This window comes from Myodes glareolus, chromosome 7, assembly GCF_982192425.1.
Source record: "Myodes glareolus chromosome 7, mMyoGla1.1, whole genome shotgun sequence".
Lineage (NCBI taxonomy): Eukaryota > Metazoa > Chordata > Mammalia > Rodentia > Cricetidae > Myodes > Myodes glareolus.
Genome location: NC_142032.1, coordinates 73,470,044 through 73,485,616, shown reverse-complemented (window position 1 = coordinate 73,485,616; position 15,573 = coordinate 73,470,044). Strand labels below are relative to the sequence as shown.

General features: G+C 47.9%; 1 protein-coding gene across 2 annotated transcripts in view; it reads left to right on the top strand.

Moving 5' to 3' along the window:
- Btbd16 (BTB domain containing 16) overlaps positions 1–14,370 on the top strand; it is a 49,536-nt gene extending 35,166 nt beyond the window's left edge. For both annotated transcript variants that reach the window (XM_048455168.3, XM_048455166.3), the window contains exons 11-16: positions 5,454–5,545; positions 9,080–9,162; positions 10,480–10,557; positions 11,540–11,638; positions 13,054–13,242; positions 14,219–14,370. In XM_048455168.3, the coding sequence (XP_048311125.1) occupies positions 5,454–5,545; positions 9,080–9,162; positions 10,480–10,557; positions 11,540–11,638; positions 13,054–13,242; positions 14,219–14,287 (610 nt within the window). In that variant the 3' untranslated portion in view covers positions 14,288–14,370. The remainder of the gene's footprint in view (positions 1–5,453; positions 5,546–9,079; positions 9,163–10,479; positions 10,558–11,539; positions 11,639–13,053; positions 13,243–14,218) is intronic.
- Positions 14,371–15,573: the final 1,203 nt, after the last annotated feature.

Here is a 15,573-nt window from a genome sequence, read left to right as displayed (position 1 = left end):
CCCGCAGGGAAAATTACCACTTGGCTGCAGGTCAGCTCTTGTCTTCGCACAGGGAGATAGGGAGTGAGCTATTGTGTGGTGACTCATTGGAGCTGTGGTGAAGGTGTGAGGAAGATGTGCTAGGAGGGAGTGGAAGTGTGGGCCCCTCCACCAAGGATGGGCTTCGTGGAGCTGACCCACGGGCCTTCTTCCCAGTGTCGGAGCTGACCCATAGGCCTTCTTCCCAGTGTCGGAGCTGACCCACGGGCCTTTTTCCCAGTGTCAGAGCTGACCCATAGGCCTTCTTCCCAGTGTCGGAGCTGGCCCACGGGCCTTCTTCCCAGTGTCAGAGCTGACCCATAGGCCTTCTTCCCAGTGTCGGAGCCGACCCACGGGCCTTCTTCCCAGTGTCTAGTGCACAGACACTTCTCTGGATACTGATGCGCATTTAACCCCGAACATCACACTTCCATCTACCCAACATTGCCCCAAACCCTAGATCCTTCCCTTTTCCTTGGGACTGTTATTCACCTGTATCCACATCCTCTATCTCACTGGCCCAGCCTAAGCCCTGAGGGCAGCATCTTCCACTGAGGTGGTGAACGTATTGGCGAAATCATTTAAATGACCATGATCTTAAGCCATCTTCTTGAGAAGACATGGAGTGGACACTGAGGAGCAAATATTATGGAGACCTCCGGCGTGAGACTGTCAGAATGTGGCAACAGTGAGACAAGCTGATTAAATGCTAGCGAGCGAGGGGGTGTGTGCAGCTTACCAGGGAGGCGGCAGAGCTCCAGCCGTGGGAGCAGTCTGGCCGGCTAGGCATCCTAAGGGAGGCTAAGAATAGTAACCAGTGTAGCAGTCACGTGGCTCTGTTCTCACCTGTTCCAGCCTCATCCTAAGAAAGACTAGAGGCAAATACAGATATGTATGTCTGAGTTATTGCTACTCCATTTTCCCCCCTCATGGACTTGTACAAAATGTTTCATTCATTCACCAAATACTTCCTGGATGTGTGCCATGCCCCTGGTACACTCACAGGAGGATTCTTGATTTAGCCAGGTGCTTTTATTGCTAAGTACACCGGTGTAGGAAGGGAGGCTGTGCCCCACATCGCACACATGGGAACACACGCATGCACACACATGCAACACGCACACACATACTTGCACATGTGCACACACGTGCACATGAACATGCAGACAGACAAACAGACACACCTTGCACCTTATAGGTTGTTTCTTCCCAGTGATTATTTTGGAAAAATAGACAGGCTGTCCAGGCTGTCCAGGATGAATCTTAACATTTCCTTATAGGAAAGAATGGGTAAGCAAATGCTTCCCTCGGCCGAGGAAAAGCTCCCAATCCCTTCGACTTACTGAAGAATCCGGGAGAGCTGCTACATTCTTTTTCGTGTTGCTGTGATAAAACACAGACCAAAGGAAGCCTAGAGAGAGAAGGGTTGATTTCAGCTTTTAGGTTATAGGCCATCCTGGAAGGAAGCCATGCAGAGACCACAATGGAGAGCTGCTTACTCATTTGCCTGGATTGTGCTCCTACTTCACCCCGGACCACTCACCCAGGGGTGACACGGCCCACAGTGTCCTGGATGCTCCCACATCAATGGTTAATCATGCCAATATGACAGAGGTTGTCTATGCCTAGGGGAGTCTAGTTTGTGTCAAGTGGACAAAACCTAACCAAACAGCTAGCAAAGCCCATATGCTTGATAATGACCAAAGCAGAGGACTTCAAAGTCCATTTAAAATATTATTTATTGGGGGCTGGAGATGGCTCAGAGGTTAAGAGCATTGCCTGCTCTTCCAAAGGTCCTGAGTTCAATTCCCGGCAACCACATGGTGGCTCACAACCATCTGTAATGAGGTCTGGTGCCCTCTTCTGGCCTGCAGAATCCACACATATACAGACTATTATATACATAATAAATAAATAAATATTTTTAAAAAATAAAAAGAGAATAAAATATTATTTATTGCTGGATGGTAATGGCGCACACCTTTAATCCCCCTTGGGATGCAGAGGCAGCGTAGTCTACATTGTGAGTTCCAGGATAGCCAGGGATACACAGAGAAACCCAGCCTGGAAAAAGAAACTATAAATATTATAAAACCTACATATTTATTTATGTGTATGGGGGTTTTGTCTGAACGTACGTCAGCCTGTACCACATGTATGCAGTGCTCACAGAAGAGGGCATGAGATCTTCTAGGATTGAAGTTAAAGGAAGTTGTGAGCTGTCATGTGGATGCTGAGAATCAAACCTAGGACCTCTGGAAGACCAGCCAAGGCCTTTAACTGCTGAGCCATCTCTCCAGCCCCTAAAGTGTTTAGTTTGGAAACTAAACTGTAGAACATTTGTGTGGAAAAGCACACAGATCTTGAGGGAATTTCCACATTGAATGCACCTGTGTGCTCAAGCCCAGCGTGCAGCATGATGCTATCTCTCCTAGAAGTCTTTGGTCCCATCCCACATCAGTCATGACTCCAGTAGGGCCTTGGACCAGAAACCCAACCCTGGCACGTGGAGGTGACCACGCTCATGTCTCAGATGAGAGTTGAGGAGAGTGACCCATGACACCCTTGGCAGAAGAAACTGAGCAACATGACATCATTGGACCACTGTGCAACTGTGTTATTTACCCCTTGTTGGGGTTAGGAGTAAAGGGGCCATTTCCAGCCTCTTTGACTCCATAAGGTGTCTAGGTCTTCTTCTCTGAACTCAATTTTTCTCCTTTCAGATGCTTCTGTCAGGTGTTGCCATGGCAACAAGCAAACAAACAGTAACTAACACCCAGGTATAAGATCTTCGGATTCCTCTATGGTACAGTACCTGTTGGAATCCTCGGGTCTGTACCTGGTGACTCGGGTTTGAAATGCAGGCCCAGCAGTGCTATGAGCCTCACACTGACTCATCCGCAAGGGAAGCTGACTCCAGCAGACTGTGGGAAGGGGGAAGTGAGAATGCCGAGGCTGGAATGATCTTTAAAATTACAGTCTGTGACCTCGGAAGGGGATTTGCCTCCCGCACCTCCTTTCAGGAGGTCTGGAGAGAACACACCTTGAAAGCAGGACCCAGAGGCGACCAGTTTGTGTTTGAGTTTCCAGGACCTGTCTTCCCTAAGGGGTCAGTCCCTGGGGGTTGAGGAACCTTAGACAGTTTGCTCCTGAAAAGGAAGCGATGAATCGTCAAGGAGATCCGTGCACGGGTAGAGTACAGTGGCCTGGAAGACAGGACCTGGAATTCACCGGCACAGCCAGGCAGGAGGTCCCCAGACTGTTGTATGATGTTGGGTCCACGGGGTGGGGGTGGGGGTCACGCAAAGATGGGGACAGACCACCGGAGTCTAATAAACCAGAAGCAAACTTTATTCCGGGAAAATAAACATAAAAAAATTAAAAAACTAAATCTCCACAAAAAGCTTATCAGCTAGCTGAGACCACAGCAGAGATGGATTTGTAAGGTTGTGGCAAAGGCCGGTTTTTGAACTCCTCTTTTGATAGCAAGCATTAGGCAATAACAAAAGAATTTTTGCAATCTCAAGGTAAAACTTGGACACAAACTGCCCTTCTTTGCAGTTTCCATTAACAGAGTTTTTCAGTTACGCTAGCGTTTGTATTTAGTCCATTGTTCTTCCCTGGCATTCCTTGATAGTGTCTACCATGGCTCTGCACCTCCGGACACTGCCAGTTTCACATAGCAGGGAAGGGTATGGAACACCATAAAACCAAAAAGTCAAAAGTCACATACATCCCATCATTTAAAAGTTAGCTCACGTCAATTTCTGGTCATGGGTGGCCAGGCAGGTATCTAAAAGCTGATCCTCGGTTTGCAGAGAGCCGATTCAGCCCCACAAATAGAGCTATGGGTTGTAAAGCAGAGTAACCCACTGTTAACAGTTAAGCTGCTGAGAAAGCTGCTGACAGCCTGCTCTCATTCTCCTAGGCTTACAACTTTATATTTCTTTATTTCTACGTTTTTATTTTTGGAATCCACATTTTTATATTCTCATTCTTGGACTCTTCCTATGACATCTGATGGAAGTTTGCTGTCACCATCAGGTAGAAAGGTGCTAGGCTAGACCTGTGTTGTGGCTTAGACAGAGGATGTCTCCAAGCCATAGGAGAAGAGTGAGGGTGGTTGGTTCCAGAGTGTGGGCCACACCCCTCAGGCCCTTTGAGATTTTAGAAAATCAGAGGCTACCACGTAGGTGGATCTCTGCGTGTTTGGTAATGAATGCCACAAGGAGCCCGTGCCATGTCCCCAAGATGCCTGAGTCCCAGGAGGACTTAGAAAGTACAGAAGACTTTGCTGGGTTCCAGCAATTATGCCAAGTACATGCCAAGCACCATCACCTCAGTTTCTTCTCCCCATCTAACGAGACACATGTGACTCTTGTCTCCTCAGAGAAGAACTAAGCTCAGATGGGCTCAGTCACATGACTGACGGGTGACCAGGCCAGGAGTGAACCATGGTGTGCCTGACTCCAGGCCTCCATATTGGTTGGTTGATGGGCTCTCAGATCAGCCATGGCAGCGTGTCCTCAGCCCTTTCCTAGGGTTATGGAACTCAAGTGCTTGTCTCGAAGTTCTTCCCCAGTTCTCTGAGACAGGATGGTTGTCCAGAGAGGGCCTGGAGGACAGTCCTTCTGGCCCAAGTACTTCCCAAAGGGAGGACCAGGCACTGGGTCTCCTCCAGTAGTCTTCCCACTCCCAGCAGAGTAGCAAACTGGGAACCTTATGGCCTCTGTGTTTGAGGACGATATGCTTCCCTCTAGGCGTGGCCTCTCCCTGCCGTGGTTGCATCTGACTCTATTTAAGCTGCAGTTCACAGATCACCCTTATGTCAAGAGCGGCAGGTATGGGTCCCCATGAGCACATCTTTCCCTGGGAATCTGACCTTCTCTACCCATTCCTGACTTTCAGCCTGTGTTGCAATTCATCAGCATTAACATTGGCACAGGGCCTCCCAAAACTGTAGCGAAACCAGGGACCCATCGCTGGTTCTTGGGTTGGTCCTAATTCTACCAGCCATGCTTTGAAAGGCCTAATTTGGTTCTTCCTGCAAGGGCAACATTGTTAAGGAGTCAGATGTTTGATTCTGGGGTTCAAAGCCTGGCCAAAGTTCAGTTTAGTTTCCGTGAGATGGAGCTGGCAGAACTTAACCTTGTCTGTTCCACAGATTTGTAAAACTCAAGAAAATGTAAATTCCCTGTGATTGGCTTATGTTCCTGTCAATCATTTAATACACACATCCTAGGCACCTACTATGTGCCCAGCTCAGAAGTAGAGGGGAATGTAACCTCTCTTTGTGTTGTCTAAATGGTCCCTGCCTCCACGCTTCTGCCTCGTCCAACCCTGCTGCAGAAACCACTGGTCTCAAGGTCATGGCCTTCAGTGGCTCATGCATTCCAGAGAGTTCTCTGAAGCCTTTCTGTTCTTTTTCTTCCCAGCTTTCCCAAGAAGTGCTGCTTTCTGGAACGAGATGCAGGACAGACCTGGATGCCGCTCTTCCTTTGCCTGCGTCTGCACGGCATCACCAGCGGTGAGTGTCCCCACCTAGGTGACTGTGCCCAGGGGGAGGCTCTTTGGGATGAACCCCCAGCAGACATGGTCTCAGACACTCCCCAGAAGACGTTGCCACAGGAATGATCCCTGGGTTTGTCACTCTCAAGATGTATGACGTCCGTCTCAGTCACCCCAGCTGTAAAATGGGGGATAAGCAGACGTTCCACGGATAGCATAGTGGGCAGAGAGGGCCATCATAGTGTGCTTTCTGTTGTGGTGATGAACAGCATGACCAGAAGCAAGTTAGGGAGGAAAGGTATATTTGGGTTACACTTCCAGGGCTGTTCGTGAGAGAAATCAGGGCAGGAACTCAAGCAGAAACAGAGAAAGGCACCATGGGAAAAGTTGCTTACCTGCTTATTCCGAGGCTCACATTCAGCTAGCTTTCTTATAAGGCCCGGGTCCACCTGCCTAGGAATGGCACCAACCACAGTGGACCAGGCCCTCCTACATCAATTAGCAATCAAGAAAATGTTCCCACAGACAGACCCACATACCAATCCGAGGGAGGCAAGTCTTCAGTTGAGGGTCCCTTTTCCCAAGTATGTCGTGCTGACAGCCAAGCCTGGCTTCACACTTGCGGTGACTCCTGCCTTAGCCTCCTGAGTGTGAGGGTTGCAGGCCTGTGTCACCACCAAAAGCACCGCCCCCATCTCTTTTCTTTTTCTTGAGACAGAGTATCATATACCCTAGGCTAGCCTCAAACTCGATATGTAGTCAAGGATGACTTTGAACTTCTGATCCTCCTGCCTCCACCTCCCGAGTACTAGGGTTATAGATGTTTCCCTACACTCTATTTATGTGGTGCTGAGGATCTGAACCTGTTGAATTATGCATGCTAGGCAAGTACTCTACCCCCTGAACTGCAGGACACAACCATCACTCAAGGCTGGTTCACCCCCCCTCCCCCATCTAATTGAGTCACCTGCTGCTGCAGGGGATTAGCGTCTAGGTCATTTGTTTGGCATTTTGGGAGAGACACTGACTTTCTCTTAAAGCATTTCTCCAGAGAAGGAAATGCAGGCTTTCCGGATTCTGTACTGTGGATCCAGCCCCTTCATCAAGTAGACCTCGGTTCTTTAGAGGTCTTCAGTTGCTTCTGCTCAAAGTTCGTTGCAAAGTCACACTCTGCCTGGCTCTCTCCTTGCCACCCGTCTGTGAGCTAATCTGTCTCTGGTTGCTGACATGCTCTGGCTAAGCATATTAACCTCAACTTTATTTCCTGTCTCCCCCTACACACACCCTGCAGTGAATACTGAGCAGAGTATGAGACCAGAAGAGTTCACTGCCGTTTATTGGCTTTAGAATTGGCTGGACTGATGTGGTACAACAGGCTTGGGGGTGACACTTTCAATTCCCCTTTATGACACACACTGGGACGTTTCCTACAGACTAACTCAATGCTTCCTTTGCTGTGTACACCAGGGGCACATATTTTTCATTTGAGTGCATTTGAGAGGCATTGTTCAATGACTCCCAAAGCTCCAGGTCGATGCCCTAAGCTAGGCTTTTGTTGCCTGGACCTCATGCTCTGGGTTGAGGAAAGGTGACAGGATTTGGAAAGAGGAGGAAAATATTGTCCGTAAGTTCTGGGCAGCTCAGGAAGCCACTTGCTGAGAGAGCTGCACCTAGAGGGACTTTTGAGAACGATTTCAAAGCCATCCCCAGATCTGTGGATGTGGTAATAGCTGAACCCCTGGGAGTGGCTGAGGCAGTCAGGAGCTCTGGCCAAGCTGCTTCTAGATGCTCTAGTGACATTGATAACACTATCGTTTTAGTCCCGGCCCCCTGCCAAGCAAGGATTGCAGCCAGGAGACTGGAAATGCCTAAACTGAGGGGATGGTGTGTTCTGTAATTTATGAATATCTTAGGGACTCTGGGAAAGTGGGGGCGGGGGGATAAGAACAGAATCTGATCAGTGGACAACTCACAAGAATCCGCTTTCTCCTTCTCCATTATGAATCCTAGGATTTGAACTCAGATCATCAGGCTTGACAGCAAACTCCCTTTTCTCTGAATTGTCTCACTGACTGCTGTTTTTGTTTGTTTGTTTGTTTGTTTGTTTGTTTTCTGAGACAGAGTCTCATGTTACCCAGGATGGTTTTGAACTTGCTATGACTGGTCTCATGCTTCTGATTCTTTTGTCTTTACCTCACAAGTGCTGGGATTACAGGTGTGTGTCGCCATGCCTTGTCAGAAGCAATATATATATATATGTAAAATTTTCAATTGTATGGAGTGGAGGATGAAGTTGCCTGCAGAAGTCAGAAGAGAACATCAGGTCCCCTGGAGCTAGAACAATAATTGAGCACCTGTTGAAGGTGCTGGAATTGAACTCGGGTCCTCTACAAGAGCAGTAGGAACACATAGCCACTTAGCTATCTCTCCAGCCTTGCCAGAAACAGTTCACAGCCTAAGTAGCTGCCTCCCTTCTTCTCTGTGATGTTTGCTGATAATACCGTCGAGAGGATGGAGAAACCTTGGCAGTGTGTGGCGGATTGTTCAAAGGGAAAGGCCCTGCCTGGCCTGTTTCGGGGCTTTGATGTCAACCTTCTACTTTCATGTAGTTTCCTGAGAACCCATGAAGGTTCATCTAGCAGTGATTGCTCTGGCAGGGTTGTTGAGACCATGTTTCTCTAAAAATCATAGAACTTAAATGCTAGAATTATTTGATTTTTTGGTACAGAGTCTCACTATATAGCCCTGGCTGACCCGGAGCTCACTATATATACTAGGTTGGCCTCAAACTCACAAAGATCCTCCTGCCTCTGCCTCCCAAGTGCTGTCCTTAAAGACATGAACCACCACATCCAGCTAACTTAGACTTTAATAAATAGTATACAGTACAAGACATTTCTTATTAAATTGAAATTGCTCTCCAGTTTGGAGTGATTTTATTCTTTTTGAAGTTTCTTTGTATAAGTGTGTGTGTTATGGTGTGTTTATGTATGTGGATATCCATGTCCATATGTGTGTAAACATGCAAACATGCGCATTTTCCGCCTTATCTATTGAGGCAGGGTCTCTCACCAATTGCGCTGGTCTAGCTGGTCAACTTGCTCCAGGGATCTCCTGTCTGTCTCCGCAGCTCTGGGACTACAGGGTCCACCCAGAACTCTAATCGTTACACTTGCATGGCAAGCACTCTGCCCACTGGGTTATTTCCTTGGTCCTGTACATTGCTTTTCTTTTAAGAATAAATTTGGAAGCGGGAGGGTGGAAGGGGAGAGGGGAGGAAGGAAGGGAAGTGGAAAAAAAAAGAATAGCTTAATAAATGCAATAAAAAAATTAAAAACTTAAAAAAGTATAAATTTGGAATATGGATTAAAAAATAAATGACTTCTGCATGCAACCATAGTGATTCTTAGATATTGTTTTAACAACAAACATGTAACAAAAAAACTAGCCCTTTTCTGCTTACCTGAGGGATCCCTTTTTCTTTCTGTAAGTCAGACATTTGAGGTTGTGTTATGAATAAGCCTGTAACCACTTCCCCTTGTGTTTCTTTAAGGGAAGGATCTGGAGGAGTTAAGGCACATTAATTTCTTCCCCGAGTCCTGGCTGATCGGGGTGACAGCCAACCATTATCACGCAGTGAGTCGGCTTCTCAAGGAAGCACCCAAAAAATTGTCTTGCCTCTTCGGTTTTGCTTTTTCTGGACATAGGTCCTCACTTGAAATCTCTGGGCCTCTGAGGTCAGGGCATAGCTGAAGCCTCCTCCAGGGGAAGTGGAGAGGGTGAGGTCCCACATGGCCTCCAATCTGGAAATTTTGCCAGGGTTGAAGAGCTATGGTCATGCCTTCCTCCAAACCCATGCCCTAGTGGACACAAATATGAATGTGCTTATTATGGAAACTGTTCAAACTACAGAGGAAAAAAACACCCTCAGACCATCCCCCAAAGACAATAGCCTCTGTCAACATTCCATTGTCTCTACCGCCTTTCAGTGGGGAGCTCATTCTCCACACTAGTTTATTTTTCTGTAGTTTGAATTACTTGCTTGTAGAAGATTCTTCACAGTAGAAATGCTGGCCCTTTAGCATATGTGCAGCTTTGTCCCTGGTACATATTAATAAATGCTGGGACCAAGCGACTCTGTCCCCAGGAAGAACTACCCCCCTGTACACACACTTGGCAGCACGGAGCATTTAAATCTTAAGCTGCTTTTGTTAACTGAGACGGGAACAATGACATCTCATCCCTAAATATTCATTTCTTTTCTGACCAGCAAACATGAGTGTTTTCCACGTGTCTGCTTTGTGGATTGTCCATAGAAGCTGCCCTGTTTCTTGCACATTTCCAACGGCGCATTCTCAGAGATGAAGCGGGGCAGTGTTTGAGTTCTGAAGATGCATGAGTCACGAGTTAAAATTCAGCCAGTTCCACAAGTACTTATTGTGATGTTGGAGCCAGCCCTTGAGTGCCCTTCTCCCCACACGTTAGAGGGCAGCTCCGTGGAAAGTCCTTGCTTCTCCAGAATATAATTCAGAACTCTTTTCTAAAAGTGACCAAAGAGACAACACTGAGAAAGTTCCCAGCTCCATCTTTCTGCCCCCTGGCCCTGCCCAATCCTTCCTTTCATCCTTGTCTGTAAGGTCTGCTCCTGAAAGGGGCACACCCCACTTTCCAGTCCTCTCTGTAGAATGTCACACAGGGGCCTGCCCACTCTTCAGTTCGTGAACGTGATCCTTCACATGACGATGTTGCTGGTGTACATCTTTTATTGCCCTGGTCACACTGCTTAGCCATTTCTCCTCTACATACACTGGGAACAGTACTTGTGGATGGTAGATTTTCAGTAAATGTCTGAAGCTAATACCGTGGGGCTTGGCGTTCCAGGACTGGAAGGATGGGAAGTGGTGAGGGGTGCTTTACCATGCATCAAGTAAGCTGTGTATACTTCCCTTCCAGCTGGAGAGTGGGGGCAACATGATCCACCTGAAAGATCTTTCTACACAAGCCATGAGGTTTGGGCTGCTCTTTAGGCAGGTACTGAAAACTCAACCCAGCCAAGGGTAAGGGATACCCCTTCTATGCTGAGCAAAGGGTCTCCATGGGACTGACTACCTGCAACCACTCTGACCCCTGGTAGTACAGCCATCACACTCCTAAGAGATCCAGTTCATAAAACAGAGGACTGGAACAGACCAGTCAGGGATCTGATATGTGTGATCCAAATTTTCCCACTAGGGTGACTGATGGTCCCACTTTTCCCAGGATGGAAGAGGTTTTCTGGGAGTTGAGTTTTTTTCCTAAAAGCAAGAAGCTTCTGGGGAAACCATGGGCTAATCACTTCCCCACTAGCCCCCAAACACACACACACACACACACACAGAGAGAGAGAGAGAGAGAGAGAGAGAGAGAGAGAGAGAGAGAGAGAGAGACTGACAACTGTGAAAGGTTCAGCAAGTCTCCAGTCTAGGTGATCAGACCTGCCTCATTCTGGTAAATGGGTGAGTGGATCTCAGTCAAACCATGATTGGCCAAGAAGCTCCAATGTGAGGCATTCCAGTGCTCAGTCACAGGACAGGGCCTGGGGTTGGCAACTGCGCTCTGTCTTGGGCTTGTTACAATAGACATGTGTATATTTTAATGCCACTTAAAGGTAATTAGCAGGGATCTTAAGAGAACTCATGTTTCAGGGACTTGGGACCTACATCTAGCTGATCCAGTGTCTGGTTGCAGCGACCCACCAAAGTGGATTTTTGTGGCATGCCTCATAGGTCCATCACACTGGAACAAAACCCACCGCAGCACATGGGTCGTTTAAGACCATACCTAACTCATTATTTCTCCCCCGTAAATGTTGGAAGAAGTTAGTAGCTGTGTCTGAGCAGGGAGAGTTTGAATGAGCAGGGAGAGTTTGAATGTGTCTGAGCAGGGAGAGTTGAATGAGTTTGGCGGCATCCTGTCGCCTTTGCATACTGACGGCATCTCCCTCTCACTCTGTCGCTTCTCTTTCCCAACGTAGGAATACACCACTCACTCGGAAAGGATTTCTATATATGGCTACTTCTTTGAGATAAAGGGAATCAAACATGATACTACCTCTTACAGTTTTTCTATGCAGGTAAGAAGCCAGAGCACAGGAAAGGCCCGCCTCTGAAGCAGCCACTCAGGGCCAGCCGATTCATATGGGATTAAAGGGAATCGAGGAATCATTATGACAGACCGTGTCATAAATCTCTGCTCACTCTCCTGTATGTGAATCCATGAGATTTTCACAGCCAGCTAGGGAGGTCGGTATCCATAGTAGACGAGGCTGTTCATCCACTCTGAATGACTTCCCTTTCATGTGGCTTCCTGACAAAGTCAGGGTTCAGCTTGTCTGTCCCGGGAGTCAAATCATCCTCAGTCTGTACATAATGGCTGATGTTTTGCCCACGGTCATTCTTTGAAGAAGCGACAGGTAGTACCTACATGTGAGAGAGGAGATGAATCTGTCTAGCGTGGCACAGGACAGTGTAGGGGACATCTGGGGGATCAGTTGAGGGAGTGACGGTTCAGTGTTCTCCCGGAGCACTCAGGAGAGGTTGAAGAAGAGCATTTAAGGGCAGGGAACTGCAGTTAGACTGCCTGGCGAGTTGTGTGTGTTCAAGTCCCATGAACCTCCTGCCTTTAAGACGAAGACAGTAAGAGGACCAACCTCGGAGTATTAAAGGTGTTAATCGTGCAACGGGCTTGCAACAGGTTTTACATCTAAAGCATTGTGTATATTTTACTTCCATTTTGTTTTATCTGAAATGTGGTAGTTAGGGACAGAACTTGGGGCCCTGTGTAGTCTAACCATGCGCTGTACCGTGGAGCTACGCTCCCAGCCCAGTGCTGAACATATTTGGTAGTGAGGGGAGTAACAATAATGGAGACATGGTGAAGGACTGCTGTACTCCATTTAGAATTTGCTTACAAATCTCTTTTCTAAATTCCAAACTCCCTGAGAAACTATCTTTCACGTGACCTTTTGTTTTTGCTGTCAGTCACCATGCCTAGAGCCTAGGGGAGCTTTAAGTGATTGAATAGGAGGGTGGATGAATGAATGAATGAGTAAATGACGACATCTGAGTTTTAGTATTAGTGTGGTCACCCCCTCCCAATGTGTCCCCACAGCGAGTCCCTTCTCTCCCAGGGTCCTCCATTCTTAGTCATCCGGCCTTTAGGCATCTTTCTAACTAAAGGGAAGAGACAGAATATGTAACACTACCATTGACCCTTCTGTATACACGGTTGGAGCTTTATCCCAGCAAAACAATAAGGAAGCCCGATGTTGATGGCCAAGCCCTCGTCCATTGAACGTGGTTTGCATATGGAGAGGTCTCAGATGTCACGGGGTTCCAGTGGCCCTCAGGAAATTATGCCATTTGGGGAGAATGGCCTCATGCTATCTGTATAGAACGAAACAGGAAGGTTGTGTGCCAGGACCTGTTTGCTAGCTCTGGTCACCCTGGTCACAGCGTTACTACGTAGGACGGACCACTCTCTTTGCAGAGAATAAGACACACAGACTTGGAGTGCCCCTCCCCCATCTGCGAGCACAGTGCCATCAGCCTGAGAGCTGAGCGCCTGGTGAAGTATGAGATCAGAGCCCAGACGTTGGTGGACGGCAAGTGGCAGGAGTTCAGGACAAACCAGATCACGCAGAAGTTTGGGTTCACCAAGCCAGGCTGCAAAAGCCACGTGAGCACCCCCTTTGTCTGGGTTTTCTCTTTCTCTTCTGTTTTGTTTCGCTCCTTCCCTCCCTCACCCCCTTTTGGGCATTCCTATCTTCAAGTTACCAGTGATCTATCAGAGGATTGTTTTCAGTTTCTTAAGGATGAGCATGCTCTAAATGATACCAATGAAAAGCCTCCCAAAACAAATAACAGTAGTTGGGGATGACTAACAAATCAAAACCAAGGACACAGCAGACCCATCTTGAAAATGTCAATAGGTGTTTACATATAGAAGTAGGTATCACAGCTCATCAGTTCCTCTGAGATCCTTCCCAGGCTATCTGCCTCCCACTGGCTAACTCAGGAGGCCAGAACCCCTGTCAACCCCAGGGCGGTACCAACATCTAGACAAACTTACTACCTGCTTGGCATTTGGAGGCTATAGTTCCCAAATAGTCAGAGGACCAACAAGGGACTCTTTGGGCTGTGGGTTTGAGGTTGAGGCTCTTACTGGTACCCTATTGGGAGTGATACTGTGCCACAAACCAGTTATTCTGGGTTCAGGCCTTGGGGACACCTGGGGCTTTGAGCTGCCCCTGTGGGTGATCAGGAGACCACACAGGTGGTGAGAACAAAGGTTGCCCAGGTGGGGCTTGGGTTTAATGCTTCCTAAGGCTTCCCAAAGTGTTTCCTGGGGTGGGGTGGGGCGGGGATGGGAGGAGGGGAGACTGGAATCAGACCGCCTCTCTCTGTGGGGGGTGGGGAGAAGCTAGGCTGAAAATGTGCTTCACCTTGATCAGGCGACAGCACAGGTGTGGCCTTGGGACTGCTCCCAGAGATTGATACACTTTACTGTATCTCGATAATGTCTAAAATGTTTGTTTATACTCTCTGTGGGCTGCTCCGCGGTAGTCAGGGTTGGGAACCAGGAGTTTAAGCGGTTGTCTTTGGCTCAGCAGCCTCATCCTGAAAGTCTCACGTGTTCTGTTTTGTTCTCTCAGGCCTTGAAAATCCAAACCGTGGGCATCCCAATCTATGCCAGCTTTGCATTCATTTTCCCAGCATCTTGATAGTTTTCAGAGGAATCTATGGGATCCCCCGCCCTGACCGACCTGTCTACATAAGAGAAAATAAAATGACATTAACGAGGGGAGCCCAGGGTTCCGTTGTCTGTGCCTCTGAGCTCCACAGGGTCTCTGCTCAGGCTCTCCCGTAATAGGTTAGCGGTAATCTGTTTCTCTTTCCATCCAAAGGTATGATTGGGGGGGGGAGCTCATGTCCAAGTTCGCTCAGGCTGTTGACAAGCTGACCTTGCAGCTGCATGGCTAAGAGCCTTAGCTACTAAGGGTCTCACACAATGTCCTGCAGTCCTGGATTAATCCATCCATCCCCTCTGGATTAGATGTTAAACCCTTCCCTAAGAGAGAGGGGTTGTACAAAGGGTCACCTTCGGGTGTGTCCACCTCTCTGTGGTAGCTGTTATCTTTGAGAGCGTGGAGAGTTGAGAATGTTCTGCAAACAATGAGGGGGCGAACATTCAGTCTGATGACTGCCGAGGGCTGACACACAGTTGAGGGAGTTTTCTCCCCAACAGAGAATCTCAGGAGGTGTGGACGTGGAAGGTTGACCTGGGGGAAGAGTCAGAGCTAAAGAGATGGACTTTGGAAGCGTGTTTCCAAGCCTGTCTGCTCCCTCCTGTGTCCCACACTTCCACACTGTGGTTCCCATTCAGGTCCAGTCAATGAGAGGTAGTGACGGGAGCTGGGGGGACAAGAGACGAAAGAAACTGGGGTAGCCATCACCTCCGGGCTACACAGCAAGAGTTTGGTAGAGTTGGAAATACATATGATGCAGGGGGGGTGGATATTGGAAAACATGGCCTTCACAATTCAGCTGAAGGTGAGGACCAATGAGACACTCACTTAGGCACAGAGTCTATAGCCTCAGAAATGCTCGGTAACCTGGACAAACGATATCCTAATGCAATGTTTTAAAACCTCAAAACCAATGGAAAAAGAACTCACTACGGTAGAGATGGATGAACCATCGTGAGGTGCACACTTATATGGCCAGTGCTCATATCAAAACATAGTGGAGTCGGGCAATAGAGATGCACATCTATAATCCCAGCACTCAGGAGGCAGAGGCAAGCAGATCTCTATGAGTTCAAGACCAAGCTGGTCTACAAAGCAAGTTCCAGAGCAGGTGGAGCTGTTACACAGAGAAACTCTGTCTCAAAAAAATAAAAAAATAAAAAATTAAAATAAAATACTAAAACAAACAAACAAACAAAAAACACACATAACGGTCAGGTCTTGGATGTCCCAGCCAGCCTCTCCTAGGCTCCTTCACCCCG